Raw genomic sequence first — 27,130 nt, 5'->3', positions numbered from 1 at the left:
TGATAATAACCTTTGTTCGGTGCGTGCAGGAAGCTTATCTCCTAGGTATTATTAGCATTTCTCCATTGATGAGAATACGCCTTGTACTTTGTCATAAATGAATGTCTTTTTATATATATATTGGTTCTCCAATCATCCCACCTGTTGCCAGGACTAATCACGAGGTTGTGTTGGGTGTTAAGATGGAGACCTCTCTCCTACTAAATTTGCTGAATTCATTCATAATTAAGGGCTAGAATCTGAAACCACTTGCTTGCTCAAGTGTCTTCATATATATTTTAGTTTACAGTTTAATGACTCTAAACATGTGAAAAAACAATAAAATTTTGATAGGTTTATGGCAATGCACGTTGTAGGCAATTTAATTTAGCAAAATGTAAATTTTAAGGGTATAATTTAACTGATTAGATTCTAAATTTATTTTCTAAAAAAATTATTAGTTCAAGTCTCATATATTTTAAACTTATATATTATTAATTTTAAAATTCATAAAATTAATTAAGATGCATATAAATTGGCTCAAAATACTTTAATTTTAAAAAATTAGCACAACGCAATTTGATCATGGTGTTTGATTCCACGCACGCCCATTTTACAAATGATTACGAAGAGAGTTTGCAAATTTAGCTAGTAATCATTAAAATTCAGTCGCATATCATTTGGATAGAGCTGCTAAAAGCATCTTCTATATATATATATATATATATATATATATATATATATATATATATATATATGAAGATGCTGTGAAGAAGACTGACATTTAATTAATCCCAACCTAATTTGATTAATGAGAAGTAAAGAACATGAAGCAAGGAGACACGAGGTAGGGTCATGACACTACATCGTGTGAAAGCAACAAAAGAAATGGTCGGCAGAGAAATGCTTGCTTTCCTTGGCGAATTATTTTTTCCCACCCTTTGAAGCATCCACAACATATGAGTATCACCTGTTAATGATACTAGGGCAAGTCGAGGATTCATCCAAAGTAAGTGGTGATGATCTGCAATTTTTGTTAATTTGTTTCCAATCATTTCTAGGTTGATTAATTATTATTAACAAAAATTAAAAGATAAGGTGTTTGTAATGTGCTCTCACTTCATTATAATAGCCTTTTTAAAAAAAAATTATTTTTTTTTAAATTTTATTCTTTGATATTTTTTTTTTGTTGGAGATCTGGTTTCATGATTTGTTGCAATTTACTTTCTATATAGTTATTTCAATCATAACTCATGTCACATATTTGACAGGTTAATGCAATTGAGTCGAGTTTTTTTTTCTTTTATTTTATTTTATTTTTTTCAGTTTAATTCTCCAGCATCATTAACATTGCATTGATTATAATTTAAGCTTTGTTATTTATTTCGGTTTGTTTTTTATGAAGTTATCTTAATCTCATGACCTGAATCACAAGTTTTGCGAGCTAATTGGGTAGACTCGGTTCGCTAGCTTTATAGTGTATTTTTCTTAGATTGATTTTTTCTTCTTCTAATTCTAACATTAAACAATGAGTTTATTGGAAATTGTGATTCATAATTCATTCAATTTTCTTTCTATATAGATATCTTAGTCTCAAGACCAGAGTTGCGGGCCTAGCAGGTTAACCCATGTTGACTTAGGTCATTTTTCAGTTTATTTTTTATAAGATTATCCTAGTTTTATAATCTAAATCATGTGTTTGGTAAGTTAACTTGAGTTTACTTAGGTCATCTTTTATGTTTTTTTTTTAAATTATTTTTTTTTCAATTTAATCTAACATTGAGTTGATTGAAAATTAAGTTTTATAATTTATTTCAATTTACTTTTTATAGGTTGTCCTAGTCTCAAGACCTGGATCAAGGATTTAACAAGTTAACTCAGTTGACTTGAGTTGTTTTTATTTTTTTTTAATTATTTTTTTTAATTTTATTTTTCAATATTAGGTTGGTTTTGAAATTAGACTTTATAATTTATTTAAATTTTTTTTATACGGGGTTATAATGGTTTTATGACCTGATCACAGATCTAAAAGGTTAACTTGGGTTGACCCGACTCAATCCAATATATTATCGTCTTAGTATTTTTTTTTATAAAGATATTGTTTTAAATTTTTTTTAATTAAATTATATTTTTACTAGTTATTTAGATTATCTATTAATCGATAAATTCATATCAAATTAATTTTCAATCCATTTCTACTTTTTTCTGTTATAAAAACATTAGCTACGCATGTAGTGATCGGTACACATGTATCGCTAGATCCCAAGATATATACAATTGGGGAGATATGGCACACATGGAGCTGCTGCTTTACTTTTGAATCTGGCAAGAGAATGAAGATGGAGGCAGGCAAGCTTATGATTGTTTAGCCCATTAAAGTCCCCTGAATACCTCTGTTGAGGCAGTAAAGCACAGTTCCACATTGTGTGTCTGTTGAGTTTTGAAGCTAGCTCAATGATTGAAGATTATCAGCCCTCCTGACTTGTGAAAAACATGGTCATTCAATTAAATTCCAAAAATTGGAATATATAAATAATAATAATTAAAGTAATGCCATTAATTATAGTCTAGAACCAAATTTATCCATGGCCCTTGTTCTTGTTATGGATAGAAAATGGAGGTCGAAAATTTGGTAACTTAATAAATTTATTTAAGTTTGGTAAGCTTTCAGTTTTGAGTAATAATTGACATCACCTGTGCAAGGAATCAGGTGGCCTTATTATTATTATAAACCTAAGCAATGATAAGGAGGAAAAAAAACATGTTTTTTTTTAAAAAAAAATTATGTAAATTCAATTTAAAATTATTTTAAAATTTATTAATTTTATTTTTTGTTTTTTTTCTTCTCAATTAAAATCAAAATATTTTTATTATGGAAATTCAATAAACAAACTAATAACACACATGTAAATTCTCAAGAAACAAAAACCAAACTGGAAAAAAATGTTTTTTGCAAGGAAAAAAAAAAAACATGGCTGGTAAATTTAGCTAGGCAAGTTGTTATCTTGTTGACAAGTGTCACAATTTTGCTTCATGCATTGACTTGGATCATCACTGACAAAAAGATTTTGGTATACAAGTACACGCACAGACCTCACTCACTTCATCTACAGAACTCCACAAAAGCAAAGAAAGATAAAAAAAAAAAAAAAAAAACAAAAAAAAAAAACAAAAAACAAAAAACCAACAAGAACCACCCTCTCTGTTCCTCCATGTCACTTTTCCAACAAGAAAGATATATGGGTTCTTTGACATTTTGCGAATTGTGGTGGAAAATGGCTGAAGGATTGGCCACTTGCAAAAGTAGAAGACGTTGTTGTTAAGAATTTCAACAGACTAAACCACCCCACTCTGGCCCCTGGGTTTGATTCCCCCATCCCCTCCCTCTCTCAATCTATCTTAAAAACAGTTTCTCTTTGCTTTGGTTTTGTGGGTTTTAAGGAAGGTTAGACACAAATTCCAAAAAAAGCTCACTCTGTCGGCATTTTTTGCCCCCCTCTTTTAGCCAGGATTTGAGTAGGATTCAATTCAAGTATTTTTCTTTTTCGTGTCTCTCTCTTTTTATCCCATCTCTTTTTATAAAATATTATCCTGACTATGACATACTGGTTTTGTTATGTCAAAGTTAAAAGTTAAAAGTATTTTTTGCAGGATTGGTTTCTGTTAAAGAGATGATGAAAACCATAACCTTTTGTGTCATGAGAGTCTTCTTTCGGTAACTATGTATTTATGGGAATTGGGTTCTGTAACTGATCTTGGATTCATCCGATTCTATTGTTTCTGCAGATTCTTAATTTGTTTCAGGTCAGGTTCTGTCTGAATCTCATGTTTTGCTGTTTTAACATTGGATAGACAATTGTGCCATATATTTCCAGTATGATTTCAAGCTGAAGTTGAGGGGTTTTTCTTTCAATTTTTGTTTTTTCTTTCAACTGTGTCATACCTTGCTGGGTGTTTTGGGATTATGGGGTAAGATATTTGGGACTACTGATTACATTATATGTGAATTTGGCTAAATTTGTATGGAGAGTGATTCTGGATTGTCTATTATTGGCATGGATTTCCAGTTCTCTTGATTGGATTGAGGTCCTTTTGTTTTCTTGACCTAATTGATACTATCTTTTTCTACATTTGGTGAGCTTAATTATACTTCCTCTTTTGCTTGATGCCTGCCATGATCTGTTGAATTGCTGCCTCCACATTTAGAAATTCCAAGGCATCTGTTGAAATATGCTCCAGTTTTCTACTTGTGTTGATTAACCTTTGATTTCAGTAACATCCTAACCTTTTTGCGTACCCTGTTAAATAATATGCGTTAATTCATCGTCAAGATTGGAATTATTCCTTTTCAACAAATTGATGTTGCTAACAACTTGTAATAATTGTAATTGTTTATTAAATGAGTTTGTTGTTGTAAGTAATTTCCTAAATAGCTATATGATTTTCTTTCCTATCCTGAATCTCTCTGGCACTCATGTGTCACTCAACAGGCCAAAATTCACCAGCCTGCTAGTGTAAAACATTTTGCACTATGCGTTGGTGGACCAAGTTTCTCAAAGGTTCTAGCCATAAGGGGCACTATCATAGGAGATATGAAGATAGATATCGGGATGAGCCTCGCCAATCAGTGGTAATCATAGTCTCTGCGCTTTTATAACTGTTCTCCATGATATGATGCTGGCCTACTCTTGTCCGTGATATGATGCTGGCCTAATCTCTCTGAAAGGAGCTAGTTTGTGGGATAAATTTTGTGTGATTAGTTAATGAAACAGATGGGACGTTGTAATCTTCTTCATAATTTTATATATGCTGACACTTTCTTTTAAAAGTTTGTTCTAATTTTTTCCTGAGCTAACTGCATGTTAACGGACAACTTGGTACAGGATGATTCATCAGGTTTTGACAAAGAAGAAATCGAATGTGCTATTGCACTTTCCCTTTCTGTAGAAGATCAAAAAGGGAAAAAAGTAATTGGTAAGTTGCAAAGCTGTAAGCACTGATTAGGTTCTTACTCCCAATTTTAATTTGAAAACTTTTAATGACTGTTGACTCAATGTTTCAAGCAGTTTTGGATAAGATATCAGAAAGAAATACCAAAATGGTTATACTTTAATTCTGTTCTTGTCTATGCTGTGTTTTTTTTTTTCTCTCTCTGTATCAGGCATTATGTGAGCCGAATATGCAACAAATCACATGACAATGCTTTCAATCATGCCTACATTAATAGAAAGAATTCTTAAAATAACTGATTGGTTTCATTCATAAAATTCATAGTCAGAGTCAAGACAGCAACATTCTTTCTTTTCTTTTGTATATGTTGATGATTTATTGTGTCAGTGATGCCCCTTTGTTTTTATCTCATTCACTGTTTAATGATCAAGTAAAAAAATTTATTTCAACCAGAGGAAGATACTGAGTCAGAACAGTCAGAGGAAGATTACCAGACCCACCAGTCAGAGGAAGATTACCAGACCCACAAGTCGGAGGAAGATTACCAGACCCACCAGTCACAGGAAGATTACCAGCGCCACCAGCCAGAGGAAGATGAGAAGGATGTGAACGCTCAATCGGAAGAAGATGAGCAACTTGCCAAAGCTATTCAAGAAAGTTTGGAGCCTCCTCCTCAAGCTCGATATGACAGTGGAAATGTAGTTCCACCTTATGCATTCTTCTTTCCATCAAGCTACAGGTAACTGTGGTTTTGTAGAACAGTCATTTGTCTGCAGTTCCATTGATGTAACATGCATTCAAATCAGGTTTCAAAAGGATAAATAATTATTCTTCCTTTTAATAAACTCTTTCAGTAGAGTGATTTCTTCTTTAGGGTGATAAATGAAATGCATAGCCCCAGGCGATAAAATGCACTCATATGTGTTTTATGAGATCAGTTTGTAGAAAAATTATGTGGTCTCTATTATATTAGCCAGACATTTGAGCTTTCATCTTTCCGTCAAAGGGACAAAATGAAGTTAGTTAAGAAAACATTGGAGGTGCTATATATTCTTGAACATGTAATTGCATGTAAGTATCTTTCAGGTATGATGTTGCTTGCATGTTCCCTAAATCTCTTTTTTCATATCACAGTTCAGAGAGATCTGATTGTTAAAATTTATTGCTCCTAGGATCTGTGCTGGGTGCAACACTGAGATTGGTCAAGGACGGTTTTTGAGTTGCCTGGACAGTGTTTGGCACCCTGATTGTTTCCGTTGCGATGCTTGCAATCTGCCAATTTCTGATTATGAGGTATAAATCTAAATCTTATTCAAGTGAATTGATATTCTTGTCTGGAATTGATTGGCAGTGTGCCTGAGTTCTTAACTGATGTCCTTTATTTTGGTGGAGTATCAAGTAAGTTGTGTTTGTTTGTTTACTAACTCTCAAATTCATTTCTGTGATAGTTTTCAATGTCTGGGAATCGTCATTATCACAAATCCTGCTATAGGAATCAGCATCATCCAAAATGCGATGTTTGCAACAACTTTGTAAGTATTTATTGACAGAAACACAACAGTCCCATCTTCTGGTCTAGGATTTAATTATTGATTTGAGGCTTTGCTGAGTAGTTGAACAAGGAAGCCAATCTTCTGCAAACCATAGTAGGGCTTCATTCTAACCAGACTAACAGATTATATAATAAGCAGCGTTATTGTGGAGAGAAATCTAGCAAATATCAAACCTGAATAATTTTTATTGAATCCTTATTTCTAGTTGAAGAAGAATCAACGTTTGTAGCTAAAAGTTATCCAACGGTGGCCCTTTTTGGTAAAAAAATCAGTTGATTCCTCTAAAGTCAGCAATGGTTATGCTTAAATGTTAGATGTGCTAGTTGTAAATCCAAAAGAAAAAAGTAATTTAGAGAGTCACTGAAATGTTCTCTGATGCTCTTTCTTTGCTACGAGTTCTTTCGAACTGAGGAATCACTTGTTATGTAAGCACCTCATTTGGTGAATAAAGGTGTGGTGGGATTTGAGTTTGTAATGTATAAGGATCAAGTGTTTTCCATCTTTAGAGATGGAACAATAACCAACTCGACTGCTATAATCTGTGTTAGGTACACACATTTTGTTTGCAAGGTAATGAATATTAATAATAGTTATATCCTAGTAATTTTGTGGTTTAGTAATCTGCAAAAACCACTGAAACCAATTTTCCTGTCCATCTGCTGTAATCTTTATGATCACATTTTGTGTTAACTTATAGAGCTCATGGGCTGACAGGTGCGGGAATGTGCTGGGTTGGGTCCCTGACCTGTCCATGCGCAACCTTTTGGATAGTGTCATACTGTCATTTAACCTTGGATTTTGCTATCTGCTAGAGTAACTGGACACAATATATATTGTTTAATTCTAACATCTCTGGGAATGTGGAATTCACAATACGATCGTTTCTTCTAATTTCAATGATATATCATCTAAAACCAGAACATTACTATTCCATCATGTCGCTTCTATATATCTATCCCTTGATTGCATGGTGACCTTAAAATGTTTCTTTCCATCTCTTTTTGTACAGATTCCTACAAATTCATCTGGTCTCATTGAGTATAAGGTCCATCCTTTCTGGAAACAAAAATACTGCCCCTCACATGAGCGTGATGGAACTCCTCGTTGCTGTTGTTGTGAGAGAATGGAGGTTGGTTGAGAGAATTTGAAACCGCCTTCCTTTAATCCAAAATGGGAGAGAAGGGAGGGGAAACAAAGGATCTTAGAAAGAAAATGTAAAATGCATTTTTTCTGAAAAATGGTTTTAATTTTATAGTAATATATCTGTTTTTCTCCCAATCCATGCAGCCTAGGGACACGAGATATCTATCGCTTGATGATGGAAGGAAGCTGTGTCTAGAGTGTCTAGACTCTGCAATAGTGGATACTCTTGAATGCCAACCTCTTTACTTCGAAATACGAGAATTTTATGAAGGTTTAAATATGAAGGTGGAGCAGGAAATTCCTTTACTTTTGGTTGAGAGAACAGCCCTAAATGAGGCCATGGAGGGAGAAAAGAATGTAAGGCTGATGTATGATGGCCGTCAATATTTGAACTTTTTCTTCTTGTTTTTATTTTCATTTCTTACATATCTGTGGCCAGGGTCATCATCACTTGCCCGAAACCAGAGGGCTCTGCTTGTCGGAAGAACAAACTGTCACAACAGTAATTTTTCCCTTCACAAGCCCTGCTTAAACTACTGTTTTGTTTGTTAGATTGGAATTCTGCATTTATTTAACCCCAATAATCAGGTTTCGAGGAGGCCAAGGATGGGTGCAGAACAACGTTCCATGGACATAATAACAGAATCTTATAGGCTAAGCCGTAGGTGTGAAGTGACTGCAATTCTCATTCTGTATGGCCTTCCCAGGTATTTTCATTTATTTGCGTTGATCACTTGTCAAACTCATCATCGGCTGTGTTTATTTTTGTAGTCGTTTTTTTAAAAAATTATTTTTTTTTATTTTTATGATTTTAGATCTTTTTGTTATGCTAATATCAAAAATAAATTTAAAAATATATAAAAAAATATCATTTTAAAGTATTTTTAAGTAAAAAATACTTTTAAAAAACAACTTTTACTGTAATCTCAAATACGCTCTGCATTCGATTCATGCAGGTTGTTGACTGGCTCGATTCTGGCTCATGAGATGATGCATGCATGGCTTCGACTTAAAGGTTTGTCCGTCCTTTGACATGTATGAACGTGTCTGCTCCTCTTTTTTGTATGGTCAGCTAAGTAGTACAAATTTGGTCTTCGACAGGCTATCCCAACCTCCGTCCCGACGTTGAAGAAGGCATTTGCCAGGTGCTGGCTCACATGTGGCTGGATTCCGAGATTTATTCTAGTTCCGGAAATGAAGGTGCTTCGTCGTCTTCGTCATCTTCATCCTCACCACCACCATCATCAAAGAAGGGGCAGCAGTCTGACTTTGAGAAGAAACTTGGTGAGTTTTTCAAACACCAGATCGAGTCAGATGAGTCGCCGGCTTACGGAGAAGGGTTCAGGGTAGGTAACCAGGCAGTGCTGAAATATGGCCTCAGGACAACCCTTGACCACATTCGGATGACAGGAAACTTTCCTGTCTGATATAATGACTGGATAGTTATAGCTATAATGGGTATTTTCTCGCACAATACCTCCCTCACCCCTGCCATAAAAAATCTACACTATCAAAAGTCAAAGACCGACATAAAAAAGGAAAACACCAGGAGACTTTACAAGCAATAAAAATGAAATTGTCTTTGCGCAGTTATTGTAAAAATCTTTAAAGTTTAGCACCAAAAAGCTGTCGAAACTATTCGGAAGATTGAACATATAAGAATGTTTTCTTTACATCATTTCCTTGCTCTCCATTGTTCACTTTGATGAATTACATTATTATCAACACGACAGCCATATTTGATAATGCACTTGAGAAACCTATTAGATGGTGTCATTTCATGCTGACAAATCTAATCATATTATTTAGACTCCACTACTCGTGTTCTGTGTCTTGTTACAAGTTAGATATTTTTTAACAAAAAAAATATCAAATATAAATTAAAAAGTTTATACACGTATCTAATTAAATAAATTAAGAATTATCTATGAATGATTATTTATTAAAATTAGTTTTTTATTTAATAAATATAAGGTTGTACTTATTAGAAATACTATTCAAAAATAAATAATTTTTTTTTTAAAATAAAGTTCAATTATATAAAAAACAATATGGATGATTTAGAATAATTTCTTTAGAAATTAAATACGTACAAAATAATTTTAAAAGGGCTAAATACAAAAAATAAAAATAAGAGAGAATGGGAATTAATTTAAATATAAATTAAAATATTATTTAAAAAACATATAAAAAAATATGATTTTCTTTTAAAAAAATTACAAAAAACACAAGACCAAGCATCATTGGGCCTAACCAAATAGAATGGGCCTGCACACTGGCCCTATTTTTAAAAAAAAATGTAATAGAGGTGGACAATATGTTTACCCCATTATTTTTAAAAAAATATATATATCCAAACAACGTGTCATTTGATATTCTCCAGATTCCAACCATTGTGGTGACTAAAAAAATAGAATCTATATTATTTTGATCTAAAAATCAATTTTTTAACCCCTTTTGTTTTTACTAAAAACACATTGAAAATAGTCTAAACACTTTAACAAACTCATTGATGGGCATAAAAACCAAAAACCACATAAAAACTTGAAAATTAATCCAAGATAAAAAAAAATATTCCATAACTTAGATCTAGTATTTTAGACAATTTCAAAGTGAAAAAACACCTATATAGAACTTCTCTTACCACATGAAATTCTTTGATACAAATATCAACTATTTTGATGGTCAAAATCAATGTCAAAGCTGATTTTCTCTCTTTACTGCTGGAATCCATCGCTTTCTCTTTTCTCTAAAAAACCAGGGACTAAAAGCTAACAAAAATAAAAATTTATATCAAAATTGAATTGGAAAACTATTGAGGGATCGAATAAATATAATTTATAAAGTTTAAGGACTAAAATAAACTTTATGTGATAAATCTGAAAACATTATCTATTTGTGATGTCTTTTCTACTTTGGTACTTTATCTTTTAATTTTATTCTTGATCAATAAATTTGATTCAATTATCCTTTAATTTGGCCTAAAAAAAAATGCAATTGTGCAAATAAGTGTGAGGACTAAAAATAAATAAATTAAACAGAAGGTAAGGGGGTGAACAATGCATATGTGCATTGTGTTTTAGCCACACCATTTAGATTATTGTATTACTAGTACTCTTCTTCACAAGTCAGGAAAGTTTTTAGAAAAAAATAAATATATAGACTTTTCCAACTTCTTAGATATAAAAAACAAATCTAATTATAAATCCAAATTCTTATATATGAATCTAATTAAATATATTTATCTTTTATCAATAGATAGCTGAGATTAAGATATTTTATTTCATAAAAATTTAAATATAAAATGAAAATAAATAAAAAAACATGAAAATCAATTCCAAAAAATTAAATGTTAAATGTTAAAATTAAAAAAAAAAAAAAGAAAAAAAAAGAAGAAGAAGATCAAAATCGATCTGTGTTAACTTCTGTTGGGTTGCTTATCAGCCGGGATTTATACAGTACAAAGGATGATGACAATTTTAGCGAAATATGGAAAGGTTGAATTGGTTAATCAACTTATAACCAAGATAAGAAGTAAGGTAATAAGGTTTCCTTTTACCACCATTAGATTGATTATTGCTTCTGTGATATTTCAAAGAATGCTGATTCCGCTCTAGAGGTCTTCTGAGAGGACAGAGCACTCTGTGGTCCCGTAACAAAATACAGTAAATATAATCTTATGTTTTAGTATTCATCTCTCTTACAACATTGATCAAGTGCAAGAGAGATTCTGATGCCATTGATGTGCTTGAAGAGATGATTTTGTGTGGGATATTCCCAGATACTCGGACATTTTCTGGTTAGACAGAACGGTGTGGAACCAGATGCTTACATGTACAAAGTATTGATCCAAGTTTATTGTAAATGTGAGAGAGCTGCTCTTGCGTAGTTGCGTGGAGGATTCTTGAAGACATGAAGAACTCAAATTTGATACCTGATGCTGCAACAGAAGACTTGCTTGTGAAGAGTCTTTGGAAGGAAGGCAAGCAGAAAGAGGCTTCCATTGTAGAAGAAAGCTGTGATAAAATAAATTCAGTCCGTTCTCATAAACAGCATGGTCATAAGTGGACAGTGAACTCTGAAGATCTCGCAAGAGTTTATAATCTTCATTCTAACTGTTTTAAGCTGAGCACCAGCTAGAGTTTGCTATTGATTAGGAAAATATGCAGTGATCTCTTAAAAAATCATATGTTTGCATATTACATCGTAACATTATAGAAAAATGACTTCTTCATCTGGACTTGAGTTTATGTGTTTCATCCTGCAAAAACAATTGAGCTCTAACTATTTTCTCAGATAAGTTATGTAAAGATGGTTTTCTGCTAAAAGAACAAACACGACCCTAAGAGGTCATTAATTCCCGGGGTTCACCATGTGGTCCACTGCATCAATTCGAACGCTATTAAATAAATCTTGATTCTGATACATGTTTTTGAACCATTGTTACCGTGCCGTGCAAGGTGTTACACTATATATATATATATATCTGTCTTTTGTGTTTTGCAACAGATGTAAACCAACTTGATTGGATGTTTCTTGCAACAAAGGCAGCGTGTAGGCAGACTTTTGGACCGAGTTAACTCTATACAAAGACTATTTTTATCAGATTCTGATGCTGCAGTAGAGGAAGAGTTTGGGAAATCTCTGTATAGACAGTCCTGGAGGAGCCATCAAATTAGTTGTTCACTAAAGCAGTGGCCCCCTGACTTCATAGAATTAGTAATAAATGCAACTCATTGCCGTCCCTGTGGGCTCTGTGTTAAAATAGTAGGGTGACTAACAAGGGCTCTGATTTCTAGACAGAAAACAGAATTACACTAAAAAAAACAGAAGATAATTATAGGAGCTTTTGTCCTGATTGCTTCCTTCAGGTGTATAATATGTGCTCAAGGCACAGTTTTTTATATGATGTCCACATCAAGGAGAAGTAACCAAGAGAATCATTCAAATCAAAGCTAGAGACAAGGCCTCCTGTATATTCATTACAATAAAATCTAATCCACTTGGAACAAAAACTCCAAGCTAACAATGCTGTTTAGCTTTTCCATCAACCTTAAGCGAGAGTTGGCAAAATGATGTTTTTATTTAGTTGATATGACTAATTCTTTCAGAGTCTAATCATTGAATTTTATTTTTTTGAAACATATACATGCTACAGCATCTGTCAACCGAACGCTGGATGGGTCCACATTTATACTAGACATTGACTTGAACCTTCAGCGGTGAGGAGACTTTTCAGCCATACTTGGTCTGCTTTCTGGTTCTTGTTCCAAGCAGGCTAGATTCAACTTCACCATTCGCAGGAAAAGTTTCATACTGTACTTTGCCATCAGACAAGGTTCTATAAGTCTGCCAAGTTCAATTTCTCCATCATCTTCCTCAATAATTGAAATTATTGCTTCTGATAATTGCATTTCTTAATTTTCCATCCTGTATGGAAAAAATGCTTCCTTTCTGGTGACCGATTCCAGCAGAACAACCCCGAAAGCATATACATCAATCTCAGGAGTCACCAAGCCATATTCTATATACTCAGGTGCCATGTAAGCTTTTCCCCCAAAGCCAGCCTCGTTGAAGAACTCGTATATTCTTCTTCCTTTAATGACTGTGCAAGGCTGAAGTGGCCAATTTTAGCCTTTAAATGTCTGTTGAGCAATCAGAATCCTAAAATTCCAACTCTGAATGCAGTATAGGGCCTTATCAAATTGAAGTGGTTGATCTTTCTCAGCAAAGACACCTTACCAGACACATCTTTGCTCATCTTTTTTATCGCTACTACTTGTCCACCGATAACCCAGCGTCTACAACTGAAACCTACTTTGGTGCTGAAATCTTTGGAAGCCACCCTTACTTCCTTAAATTTGTAGATTTTCAACCCCTAATGTACCTCAGCAACGTCATGTAGGAATTCTTCAGGCAAAGTGAATTTCTTTTCTCCTTTCTAACTCCAAAAATTTTTCTTCTTTTAAAGCAACAATACCTTAGGGAAAACAGAGGAGAGGACTAGCAAGGAAATCCCAATTATAATCGTTCTTTGAAATCCTTCACTTGAGTCCGATGAAATGGAGTGAAAGGAGAAGAATTGGGTGGTAGTGGATAGTGAATGTTCATTTGAAATTGGAATAAGAATTGTGGTATAAGGAAAAGCAGTTGGATCATCTTCAGTGAACCTATTTTGCATAGATTACACACTCTATGCTTGCATTGAATCTCTCGCTGTCATTATGAACTTCATCAACCCAACTGACTAAGTAACTTAATAGATGGTGCTATTTTTGGTTTGATTGCTTGTAGGTCAAGCACATCTGAGTAGCATCCGCGGTTTCATACCGACATCCAAACTAAATTCGCTGCAATTGTTTTCACGTATAAGAGAGTTAAAGGTGGCTAGACCCTCGAAAGTGTAGTTTGTAATTGTAAAATAGTATTATAAATACTTGGAATTGTGTAGGAGGTGTTGGCCCGATTGTATTGCCCTGAGCGGGAACTATTACCTCTTATCAGCGGAACTTGAGAAATTGTTGATGCGAGCAAGCTTTTATAGGTTAAGAAAAAAAAAAATCTGAACATAATGATCTTAAGGTTGAAGATGACCAAATTTTATTTTGGTCCTTGATTTATGAAAATTTTAGTTTAGTTCATAAACTTTGAAAAAATTACAATTTGACCCCTAAATGTATTTTGAGATTCTGGACAGTGTTATTATAAGATTTACGATGATGAATCTCAGTTTAATAATTGATTTGGAATATTTTCAATTTGGTCCCTCAGTTTTGGGAATTTACATTTTAGTCCCTAAACTTTATAAAAATTATATTTTGGTCACTAGTTCATTCTAGGAAGAATTAAGGATGGTTTATGGATGAAATTTCAGTATGGTTATGTATTTATAGTTTGGTTCAATTTTGGTAAAATTACGTTATGGTCCCTGTTTTGGATAATTGTCGTTTTAGTCCCTAAACCTAGGAGACTAAACTTGATTTTCTTTTATGCATTGGAATCTTTTATTTTTGTTGCTTTGAGTTGATTTTGAGTATATTTCATATATTTATTGTAGGTTCTCCTAATGATCCTTAATAGGTTTTTCGAGTTTTTCATATGATATTCCTTTTAGTTTTATATTTTCCGAGTGAGTGGGATAATCTTTAATATATATAAATATGTATGTTGATTATAAGATGAGTACAACCAGTTAATTTCTTGAATATTTATATATATTTTCTTATTTTTCGAGTACTCATTTATTCTTGAATTTGCACTCGAAATCTGTCGAACTAAATTCTATTTGATATGATATACGTTTTTTTGATGATTCTATGAATATCTATTATGTCTTGATTAAGGACTTGTCAGTAACTCCATACTAACGGAGAGTAGTTAGCCTATGTGCACATTAGTATTCTGTATACCTAACTGGTAAGAGAGGTATCAGCCTATGGCGACTGATCATCCCATAGTGGTTATCTTTGGGTGTCATCTGGTCATTTTCGAGAGTCATCTGATCTCTGACATGTATTCCACTACGTTATGATAATATGTTTAGTATGTATATGTATATGTATATCAAGATAAATCGACTTACAAACTACTAAAATGTATGTTAAATATTATTCCCTCACTGAGTTGGTTGAACTCACCCCTCATTCTTAATATTATTTCAGGTTCTTAGTTTCTTATAGCAAATGAATTTTGTTGAGTGTTCATTTCTTCATTTTGGTCGATGTGCCTTGCTTATTTTACGAGGCTTTCCTTTTAGTTTTGATTTGGTATCTTAAATGCTCCACTGTCACCTTGTTTTAATTAAGTTTGAGTTTTGACAATGTAATAAGTATTATGAATTATTGTTTTTATTTTAATTATTAATGAGAAGTTTTGAACTATCTTTTGGTTTCATCAGTTTTCAATAATATATCATTTCTAAAGATTATGAAATGCTGCATATTTTTGAATAACTTGTTCTTTTGATATATTCGTTCTGAGACTTAGCATGGGTGAGGTGTTCTTTTGACACCGCTCCTGCATTGCCGGTCATGGACTCAAGATTCGAGTCGTGACAATGTGCCTTTAGGGTTATTTTTTTCTTTTTCTTTCTTTGTTTTCTCTCTCTCATCTCCTCCTTATAATTTGTGAAGAGATAAAAGAGAGAGAAAAGTAGGGAAAAAAATAAACACAAACGATGAACAAAATGAGCCACGCCATCCATCTAAAGTTGTCAGTGTGGTATTTTGAAAGAAAAGAAAGGTTTTAATAGGAAATGGCAACAATGCCTTTAGAGAAATAGACAATAGGTATAAATGGGTGAGGGGTAATTTGGCAATTGCATAAAAGTTGATAAATATAAATAGAAAGAGATAAACAAAAGAAAATTAAGAGAAATCAGAAATTAAAGAGAGAGAACTGAGAGAGGGAAATAAAAAGAAGAAAGAAGAGGGAAAGATAAAGGAAAGAGAAGTTAGAGAAAATAAGTGTTTAAGGTAAGATTTATACCTTGATATGTATAATTGTTGTTATTAGCTATGGTTTTGAATTCGTTAAGATTTAGGATTTTCAAGTTTATGTTTTTGAGTTTAACTGATGGGTTAATTGAAGTGTTAGGTGTTAATTGTTATAGGATTTTAAGGTGTTCATTGAAATTGAAGATCTGCTATTTTTTAGGAGACTGGTGGATCAAGATTCTAAAATCTCGTTTAACTAGGTGACCGGTTGGCCTTACTAGTTTTGATTGACTAGTGGGTCAATTTTGGTTAACCGGTTGGTAAGTTTTGGTCGACCAGTTGACCTAACAGTGAAGGTTGAACAACATTTTTAGATTCTATTAGTTAGAGATATGTTTGGGAAAGATCGGGTTGAATCCGTTTCATTTTTATAATTATGTTTTGGTCTTTAATCTTAGAGTTTTAATCTCTTATGTTATCTACTTCAAGTCGTTTTGAGTATGTTTTCTTCCATATTCATATGCTCTTGATATTTCACCTACTAGGCATCAGCAGGATTCCATCAATATCTATTTATGTGTTTATTCTACTTTTGAGTCAGGTGAGTGAAGTAATATGCCATATATAAAGGAATAATATAGATATTATAATTGTTAATATGAAAATGGATCATGTTTTTGGTAATATATATTGCTTATTATCTCTTGTTTATAAGAAAGCATGATCATTCATTAAGACTGATTTCTTGAAATGAGATATTATGTACATCTGAATTGATAGCTCCTTATTTGATTGATTACATAAGTTGAGCTTATATAATGATTCTATTTGTTTGATTATAACCCTATGGTATGCTAGTCAGAATACTCGTGCTAACAAAGGTAGTATTAGTCATTTCACGGTTTGGAGCATCATACTCACTGCATTTTGATTTTCTAATAAGCCTTGCCTTATGATATTTCTTATTATGATCTACTTGTGAAATTCTCCTGTGAAAGCATAAAGCCAAACTTATATTTATTTATCTTTATTGTATTACCTTGTTGGTATATGTTAAATGTTATTTACTCACTAAGTTGTGAAACTTACCCTCTTATTATTTATCATTTTCAGGCATATAGCTTTGTTAGCAGGTCAATTTTATTGGACTTCCAAAACCTGCTATTTTGATTATAATTAATGTTATTCTTTATATCTAGTTAGTGCTCCACATTTACTGAATTTGTATTAAGGATTGTATTAAGATAATAATTTATATTATGGAATTGTTATGATATTAAATGTTGCGTAAAGCTTTGATTGAGTTAAAAGAAAAAGGTTTGTCTAAATGTTTGAATTAATATAGGTAAAGAACTTGAAGGGGGATCTTTTTTATGTGTCAGTCATGGATTTGGGAATCAAGTCGTAACAATCAAGGCTCCCTTACCTTTAGCTTGCTCGTGTGATCCATTCTAATTAGCATTGGTGATTTTTTTCATATCATTGAATTTATCTCAACTATGCTAATAGAAGTTCTAGATTAATTATTTAAAGCGTCGCTACAGGAAAAGAAATATTTTCTACCGCATTCTATAACCATTAGATGGAAAACCAGAGAAGGATGGATAATGACAAAAGAGTTTCCGAAAGGTAATATAGTTGGTGAAAGAATTCACTTCAGCTTCCTTGCTCTCGAGAGCTCTAATTCGAACTATGGTAGCTAGATGTGTTGTTTGACAATTCCCAGGCCAGAGAAGCAGTCAAAATTCCTGAGAGAGCCTGCACGATTTCATCCATGGCCGGGCGATCTGCTGGATTTTTACTCAAGCAACTGTCAATCAATCTGAACATTAAAACGGCGAGTCCTGAAGGATAATTCCCATGCATTGAAGGATCAATAATCTGACTCAGACTCTCCTCCAGCCCACCTTCCTCAGAAAGAACACCATTTAAAACATCAGATAGCTCCCTGTTTTCCTCTCTGTATAGAGCAGCAACTTCTTTCCCAGTCATTATCTCCAGTGTGAGAACTCCAAATGCATAGACATCAAGTTTTGTACAGATAATACCATTTTCCAGGTACTCAGGAGCCATGTAACCTTTAGTCCCAACGATGTGCCTTGTCAATGCGAATTCACCTTCCGGCCCATCTGTTGACCTTGCCAGGGAAAAGTTTGCAATCTTAGCCCTTAAATCATTATCAAGAAGTATGTTGCTGCTTTTTATATCCTTGTGGACATGAGGATAGTCAGTAAAACTATGCAGATAGTTAAGCCCTGTAGCTACATCCGTAGCAATCTGTATCCTTTGTGTCCATTTCAAGAACTTTCCTTCGTTGCTGCTAACATGAATCCAATCACTCAAAGGTCCTTTGGCAGCATACTCGTAAACCAGGTACCAATGCCCATCATTGAAACAAACACCAGAGAGGCGAATTAGATTACAGTGGTTGATCTTATTCAATAAATCTATCTCCTTGGACACGTCTCCGTTCATCTTCTTAATGGCAGCGAAATCACCATTGATTAGGCCACGAAAAACAGACCCTTTGATCCAACAACTGGGACTGAAGTTATCTGTTGCAGCTTTCAGATCTTCATAGTTGTAGACTTTGATGGATTGAGCTATGCTATAAACACTCTCTAACAAATCCTGAGGTTCTTCATCCAACTTCCTGTTGAGTGGTTTCTCATGTGCCTCAAAGCTTTGTGACACGATAATTGGACCCGGTTGCTTCTTACTTTTTCGGAAGAACATGAAGAAAATAATGGTTCCAATGACTAGTGTAAGAACAATTCCTCCAAAAACCCCAACGACAACATAAACCCATGTTGTGTTTGAGCTTTTGACGGAGTTTGGTGACGGTGGTGGAGGTGAAGGTGAAGGTGAAGCTGGAGGTGGAGGTGGCACTACAGTTTGTGAACTTGTTGGTGGGTTTTTTAGAGGAATTAGGAGTGTTGTGAAGGGGTAAATCGTGGGATATTTCTCACTGATTTCATTTGCTTCAAGAGCTCTCCCGATATCTGCACCAAATCGTACACTAGCAATTGAAACTGTATCGCCCTGTGTGACTAAGTAACTTAACAGATACCTGATACCTAAATCACTCTGGTTCTTTGTAGGACAGGCACATCTAAGAGGAACAGTGAGTGTCTCACCAGCAAATATATCGACAGTGAGTGTACTTTTTAGATTCCGGATAGCTTGACAGGTTGAGAGGCCTTGATAAATGTTGTTAGCAATCAAGAACGGAGTGTTACCTGGTTGAACAATATAAGATGCGTTTGCCTGAAAATAATCGCCGGAACATGAGCAGTTGACAGGAACCAGCACCAACTGGTTTGTTGGAAATGGTGCAGTCTCGGAAACTGAATTCATTTGAGAGAGCTGAGATGGGTCTGAAGCCAAAAGAGTAGATATGGAGGCAACAGTAGTGTAAGGAGGTTGGGATCTGAAGGTCAGATAAGCTTGGCAACTCTTGTTCAGGCCATTGCAAGAATATCCCAGAGCGGAATTCTGTGTGTTTGAACACTTTGTTGTACCTTTCCCCACGTAAGGCTGCTGAGCTTGAATCAAAGAACAGCAATAAAGAACGAAGAGAGCGAAAGGAGAAACAACAGAACGGAAGCTCATGTTGATTTGGGAAAGAACTAATTGTGTTAATGGCAAAATACAGTTCAAGAGGAATGGATATCTATTCAGGCAAAGCAGAGAGGTTGCACGAGGAACTTTTTTCTTTAAAAAGAAGAAAGAAAGATTCTTCATATAATTGCACATTGAAATTCATGAAAGAGAAATTGCTTGGACATAGGAATGGAGAGGATTCCGCGTTTGGTATTACCGTGTAGTCGGGTGTTTAAAATTATTTTTTATTTAGAAATATATTAAAATATTTTTTTTATAACAATACATTTAGTATTTTTAAAATCAAATATATTTTTAAAATAAACTCAGATTCATTATCAAACAAAAAAAAATAAACAGCATATTAACATTTTTCATTTGTAAGCATCAATATACTTAACTACATAGTTATTAAACTCAATCTAAACTTAACTCAGTTAAATTAATTTTTTTTAAGTCAAATATATATTTTTTAAATAAACTTAAATGTATTTGTAAGTCAAATATATTTTTAAGATATTTGATTAAGTCGATCTAAACTTAATTCAATTAAATAGTAATATCAATTGATTTGACTCAAGTAAACTGAAAAAAAGTAGAAAATTGAGCTGCAAGTCATCACTGATTACTGTTTAGGAACTGTTTAGAAACAGTGTGGAAATTCTCAAAAAAAAAAAAAATTTATCAAATTTAATATGATTTGTATGTTTTGAATCGTTTTGATGTGTTAATGTCAAAAATAATTTTTAAAAAATAAAAAAGAATCATTGACATATATTTTGACACAAAAATTATTTGAAAAGCAACCACTACTATACGACTCACGCTAAGGATCAGATCCTCGACAAACACCTTTTCTCTGGTTTCACAGAAGATTAGTCTGCATTGAACTCCTCCACAACGAATTCATTTGAAACATAAGATCAAGCTCTCAGGGAATTGCCCAGGTACTGGAACTACTTGCTATGATTTTACAGTAGATGTTCCTTCACCATTACAAAAGGACCTTGCATTATGCTTTAATTGCTTCTCAGAGCAAAGATTTGAAGCTTGTCGCTGGAGATGCTAGCTGCCATTCAGAAAATGAGCAGCGATCTAGTTTCTATAGAGTTAGACTGGATTAACTTGTGAGTCACTTGAGTTCTCCAGAACAAAATTTCTAAGGCAAAGTGACCAGAGCATTTCATATCAAGCTGCAGAATGCTAAGATTAGAGGAATAATCAAATCAGAACATGGGTTTACCAAAGCGAAGATTGTCACCAATGTAACGTGCTATGTCAGACAGCTCCATCCTTTCCTTCTGCTGAAAACCAGGACTTTGGACTCTCTGTAACTATATAAAAGTAACATCCTATCTGTGCACGTTAGAGCCGCAGCCTCCTGGAAGCAGCCCGGTAAGTGGAAAAATAAGCACATAATTCTATCAAATTAACACTGTTCACCCACTTTTGAGATGTGGACTCACTGATGAGATTTTTTTATTATTATTATTTTGGTTTTTTTTTTTGCCCTATTATATTTTTTAGGGTCAAATTAAAAAGAAATTAATTAAAATTTATTAATAAAACAAAATAGAAAGAAAAGGACCAATATGAAAAAATTGATTTAAATTTGTTACTCATAACAAAATCGAAAAAAAAGGGATCAATATAAAAAAAAAAGGTTTCAAAAATAAATGGTGGGTTTACAATTTAAAAAAAAAAATGCTTTAGTACTCAAACTTTTAAAATTATATTTATTTCATATGTCAATTTTTTTTTGCAATTTAATTTTGATACAAATTTTTTTTTAATTTTTAATTTCTTGGTTTTAAAGGGGAGAAAAGGATTGCTGAATTTCAATGATAAATAGAAAAAATTAACTTTGGCAGCAATTCTAGCCATCAAAATGATTAATCTTGGTATGAATGGGTTTCATTTGCTAAGATTAGCTCCACTTAGGTATTTTTTCCACCATGAAAATGCTTAAAAATCATTTCTAAACTCATAAAAAATATTTTATTTCGAGTTGATTTTAAATTTTAGTGCAGCTTTTTAGGTTGTAGTTTTTTAGGTTGTTTAAGTTCATTAAAGTATTTATCAAGGTGTTTAGAGTATTTTCCAAGTAATTTGGGTAAAACATAGGTTAAAAATATATTTTTAGGTTAAAAATAATGAACCTGATTCTCCAACTATAATTAGAAAAATTAAACGAGGCGTTATCTATATTTTTTTAAAAAATAAGGGTATACACATACAATTCCTTTCAAAATAGGTCAGGCGTGCATGGGCCCATTCTTTTTTTTTTTTGTAATTTTTATAAATTTGCTCTTTTTTAAATTGATGCTTTTTATGTGTTTTTTTTAAATAATCTTTTTAATTTATATTTATATTAATACTCTATTTTTTAAAATTTTTATTTATTATTTTAAAATATGGTTATTTTTTTAATTATTTTATATTATTTAGTGTTTGAAGATATTATTCTAATTGATTTTATTTTTTAAAATTTTTATATAAATAAAATTTATTTTTTAAAAAGAAAAAATTGGATAAATTTTCTATTAAGTGCAACCTTGTGTGATATTTTTTAACTTTGATTTTATTTAATTAATTTTATGTATGTATTAATTTCTACTATTGTTTGATTAAATAAAAAAATTAATTTTACTCTTAATTCAGTTTAATATCAGTCTCTCGATTTTTTTAATTAAATTTTTAGTTATCGTTAATTATTATTTTATTTATTAATATAATATAAATAATTCTTGATTTATTTAATTATATATGTAAATAAAATTATTTATTTATACTTAAAAAAAATAGAGAGTTCTTGATTTTTTAAAAAAAATTATATAAAAAGTACATTAAAAATTCCAAATAATTTTTTTAAAATACACACACACACACACACCCCCCCCCCCCCCACGGAACACCATGCGAATAGGTAGCGAACATCAATCAAGGAAACCAGATGGACCCACCAAATGCCTTTTCTTTTCTTAACGAACGACGACCATCTAGAAGTCCAACAGCAATTTGATTGCTTAATCAATCTGATCCAAGCCCAACAAATCTAACATTGTGATGGGCTAGGCCCACCATGTCTTTCTACAGGAATGCCAAGGAGGCTTGGACCTTCTTACTCTGGTTTGACCCAAATTTAATAGGTTTCACTGCTCACGTTTCGCCAAGGCCGAGCAAAAAAACTTTTGATGTAAAAGAAATATTAGGATAAAAAAAATCTAAGTACCAACTCATTTGTTTAAATAGTAATTTAAATAATATAATAAAATATAATAAAAATAAATAAATTGAAAAGAAAATTATGATAAAAAAATTGATACGAGTTTATCTAGAGTACAAAACAACTCAACGCTAATCTAATAAAAAGCAAATTTTAAAAATAACAAAGAAAATCAAAAAATATAGAAAAAATCATCAAAAAAAAACTCAGGTGAACCTTCTAAATCTGGTTTAATTTTTAAAAACTTGCAACTCATTAAATTTTGGATCCGAATTCAATTGATAAGCTTCACTTTCAACCAATTTAATTTTAAAAAATAAAATAGTTGCGAAATATTTAAAAAAAAATGCAAAAGATTAAAAAAAAAATAGCAACAAAAAAAAATGAGAATAAAGTTTGAGAGAAAAAAAAACCTAAATTTATAAAAAATAAAATTAATCGTAAATAAAATAAATAACAATTAAAAGAATGAATATCAAATTTAAAAGATAAAAAAAAAAATTATAAAAGGGTGAAATTAAGAAACATTTATAATTTGATAGATTATTTATAGATTAAAAAATAATAGAGGTGAAATTGAAAAATGTTGTAGAGGGTTAACCCAATAAAATTAAACTACAAAAACTAAGAAAAAAAACCCTTTAAAAAATAAGAAAACATCAACTTAAAAAAAATAAAAAAACATAGGCGAAATCTTTTTATCAAAGTCTAATCTCTAAAACTTGTAGCTTGTAAAACCTGAATTTTAGTTCAATCAAGAAAATTTAATTCTCAAAAAAATTATTTTTGAAGGGCATAATCAAGGGAAAAGAATTAAAAAAAAAACTTGTGAAAGAAAATAATAACTAAAAAAATAAAAATAAAATTTAATAGAAAAAAATCGAAAGATGATGAAATTTAAAAGAAAAAAAAAAAAAAAAAATGAAACCCCAACAAAATAAATAGTAATTAAAAGAATGGAAACTAAATTTGAAAGATAAAAAAACCATAAGGGGATAAATAAATAAAAAAAAACTTTGTAATTTGATAGATTAGTTATAAATTAAAAATTAGTAGGGAGGTGAAATTGAAAAATATTTATAATTTGATATATTGTTTATAGATAAAAAAAAAAAAAAATTAACACCTACAACTTCTAAAATCTTAGACCTGATTTCAATAAAAAAAAAAAAAAAAAAAAAAAAAACTTAACTCTCAACAAACTTAACTTTTGAATGATTAAATCATGAAAAAAATATTAATAAAAAATATTGTAAAAAGAAAAAAAAAAGATAAAATTTGATAGAAAAAAAAACTGAAAGGAAATTAAATTTTAATAAAAAAAAAATTAAAAAATTAATCTCAAACAAAATAAATTGCAAATAAAAAAATTTAAAATTGGAAAGATAAAAAATAATAATAATAAAAAAGCTACACGAAAAAATTTAAAAATATTTATAATTTGATAGATTATTTATAAATTAAAAAATAATAGCATTACTACATAAGTTTTGACCCAATCTTTTGATAAAAGTTTGAAAAAAAAACAAAAAACAACTAAAAACAACGAAAATCTAAAAAATTACATTCTTAATATATCTACATTGTTTAATCATATCTACATTGTTTTTGTATTTTCAACGTCATTTTTTCATGTTGAATCAATGTGGATATTGCTTGTTTTTTTAAAAAATAAAAAATAAAATACAGATATTTGACTAAGTAATATGAGAAAACGACAAGATTTTCCACCTATAAATAGTTGCACAAACAACATGCAACGGAGGGGCGATATTTTGAGGAGAAGGGGGGTAAAAAAGATAGCCAGAAGGGAACCCTAAAAAATAAACAATCCTTCATCATCTTCTCTGAGCCAAAGCCAAAACAATCTTACCCCTAATGCTTATTTCATTGCCTTCTCTTTTAAGGACAAATTTATAATTAAACTAAACAATAAATATCAATAAATAGTAATCTATATCTTGATGCAGTAACTTGATAGAGTGAACGAACCACTTTCTTCTCATTTTAACTTCTTCTGTTCTCAAAACATAGAAAACACATACAGCTCTTATACAGAATAATCTAAGGCATGAGATTTAAGCTGTTTCAAGTCAGCAAAGGCACTGGTCAAGAAAATAATTCCCAGGGTGCATAATTTGAGATGAAAGTGGGTGTCCTTTCTTGGTGGAGGTCATTTCTACCAAGTTCCTAAGCATAGATACTTGATTGTGAAGAAGAACAAGAAGGCTATACCAAGACAATAACCCCAGCAGAGAAAACTACATTCAGTACTCCTGTTTCCTGCAATTTCTCGAATCTCCATTATGACAGATGAAATTCCAATCAGGAGACAAATGATAGCACCAGCAATGCTATTGCGCAGTCCATCTACCAGACGGTCAGGCGAGATGACAAATAGGATAAAACGAGAAACTGCAGTTCATAAGCAAAAAGTACAATTGTTGATGCAAAAATTTGAAATGTCGATGCAAAGGATAAAATAATTATCATATTCTAGAATAATGCAAACCTGGAAAGGTTTCAGGAAAGAATAGGTTTGCCGCAATAACAAGAAAAGCAATCCAGTAACCAAATTGTCCTCTGAATAAAAGTATTAGTACTTTTAGTGAATCAATGGCAGAAAAAAAATGCAAATCAACCAAAGTTATGATTATGAAACTATGCAAGCACCTTAAAACTTTGAACAACCCTGTTGGGAAACTTGTGAGCAAATAGAATACAAGAAGCGTAGTCTGCACAGAGGATTTCCGTCCTACTCGGTTCAGGATCAACAAGAATCTGTTGGAAATGGCAAAAAAAAGTCCAATTCCTTGAATAAGAAATTGATAAAACAATAAATAGACTAATATTCAGACTTCAACACTAAAAACCAGGTAGACCATGTAAACAATAGTATGTTTCTGTTCAGAGAGAGTGAAAATGACAAGACTGTAATGTTGTTATGCCTCATGATCGAAGCATTTGCAAGTTATGGCATCCTTTGTTAGAATCAATGAGAAACAAGTTGTTTGAACTTCGATAGCCTTTTGAACAGCATCAACCAGATAAAATCCCTAAGGTTTTTTATAATCCGCCACAAAAAAGTACTACTACTCCTAGTATTTTTTATTTTTTTTAATCAGCACAAACAATCCAGCTTTTTAGTGAGGCACAAGCAATGAATTCTCCAAAAATACTCGATGCACTCACTTATACAAATTGGAAGAGCAACCAAGAAAGGGTTTGCGTGGTATCATCAAAGCTACTAAACTAGAAAGTCGTATAGAACGCTTAATAAGAAGCGTTTACTCCCAAACCATAGTATTCACAAGCACTATAGGTCATAAAAAGTCTAACTTCTCATAAATTCCAATACAACCCCACCAATATGACACAGGGAAAAGTGCAGTATGATAATTCGATGAAGTAAAGTATATAACAAGACATGATTTTTCTCCTTTTGAGCAATCAGTTAACATTGATGGTGAAAATTAAAGATGGAAACGGACTTTAAAGTATAAAAGGCTAAGAAAATTGGGAAGAAACTCACAAAGCAAAGATGGTTCCACCCCATTGAAAACTAGCTCGAGCCCTGCTAGATCTTGATTCTATAGCTTCTGCTACTGCTAATGATGTTAAGTTATATAAATTAAAACTTGAAACCATCTCTGTTAATCCCGTTTCAGTCAATTTCCTCAGATTTCTTTCCTTTTTGACAAGAAATCAACTTTCAAGAACCATATGATCTTCCTTCTTCTTTCTTGACAAATCCCTCAATCTCTCTCTCTCTCTCTCTCTCTCTCTCTCTGAAGGACTGACTGACTGTACCATGTAGACTGAGCTAATGGTAAACCACGTGGCAGTCCATGTGGCCTTATTGTTCCTTCTTCCTATCAAATTATGTGAGCAGAAAAGTTATTTTGGGCTTTGTTGCCGTAATGGATAGGCTTGGGCTTTCTTACACTTGAACCTGAATATTGTTACTTCAATTTCAATTGATTTTTTTCTTTTCATAACGGAAATGTATATCACTATAGATATGTTTTTTTATATCATGGAATTTGTTAAATGAAAAATATAAAAATAACATATGTATTTAATATGATAAATTAAAAAAATATTAATTGATAAATCAAAAAATAATTTGTAAGCTCTAATTAAAAACTGAAATAAGAAAAAAATTTTGGTAAAAATGTAAAAGATAAATATAAATACAAATAATTTATCTTAGCTATCCATTTTATTTTATATTTTACTTA

General features: G+C 31.9%; 3 protein-coding genes across 5 annotated transcripts; 1 reads left to right on the top strand and 2 right to left on the bottom strand.

The window, feature by feature from the left end:
* Positions 1 to 3,108: 3,108 nt before the first annotated feature.
* LOC118063238 (protein DA1-related 1) lies at positions 3,109 to 9,303 on the top strand. 3 transcript variants are annotated; one of them, XM_035077225.2, is made up of 13 exons: positions 3,109 to 3,424; positions 3,631 to 3,783; positions 4,470 to 4,609; positions 4,863 to 4,953; positions 5,383 to 5,668; positions 6,102 to 6,222; positions 6,378 to 6,461; positions 7,492 to 7,611; positions 7,770 to 7,982; positions 8,065 to 8,127; positions 8,214 to 8,332; positions 8,582 to 8,640; positions 8,727 to 9,303. In XM_035077225.2, the coding sequence occupies exons 3-13, from the start codon at positions 4,511 to 4,513 to the stop codon at positions 9,050 to 9,052; spliced, it is 1,581 nt and encodes a 526-aa protein (XP_034933116.1). In that variant the 5' UTR covers positions 3,109 to 3,424; positions 3,631 to 3,783; positions 4,470 to 4,510; the 3' UTR covers positions 9,053 to 9,303. The 3 variants fall into 3 exon arrangements, with proteins under 3 accessions (XP_034933116.1, XP_034933115.1, XP_034933114.1); XM_035077224.2 differs by having other exon boundaries at positions 3,109 to 3,511; XM_035077223.2 differs by having other exon boundaries at positions 3,109 to 3,528.
* An 8,300-nt stretch (positions 9,304 to 17,603) lies between these two features.
* On the bottom strand, positions 17,604 to 19,821 carry LOC118063239 (lysM domain receptor-like kinase 4). Its single transcript, XM_035077228.2, has one exon. It carries the CDS (start codon positions 19,814 to 19,816, stop codon positions 17,741 to 17,743), a length of 2,076 nt encoding a protein of 691 aa, XP_034933119.1. The 5' UTR covers positions 19,817 to 19,821; the 3' UTR covers positions 17,604 to 17,740.
* A 5,042-nt stretch (positions 19,822 to 24,863) lies between these two features.
* On the bottom strand, positions 24,864 to 26,715 carry LOC118063240 (cold-regulated 413 plasma membrane protein 4). Its single transcript, XM_035077229.2, has 4 exons — positions 26,422 to 26,715; positions 25,563 to 25,670; positions 25,402 to 25,472; positions 24,864 to 25,304 (listed from the first exon to the last, which is right to left on the bottom strand). Exons 1-4 carry the CDS (start codon positions 26,535 to 26,537, stop codon positions 25,069 to 25,071), a joined length of 531 nt encoding a protein of 176 aa, XP_034933120.1. The 5' UTR covers positions 26,538 to 26,715; the 3' UTR covers positions 24,864 to 25,068.
* Positions 26,716 to 27,130: the final 415 nt, after the last annotated feature.

Source organism: Populus alba, chromosome 7, assembly GCF_005239225.2.
Source record: "Populus alba chromosome 7, ASM523922v2, whole genome shotgun sequence".
NCBI lineage: Eukaryota > Viridiplantae > Streptophyta > Magnoliopsida > Malpighiales > Salicaceae > Populus > Populus alba.
This window is presented reverse-complemented; position numbering and strand designations above follow the sequence as displayed.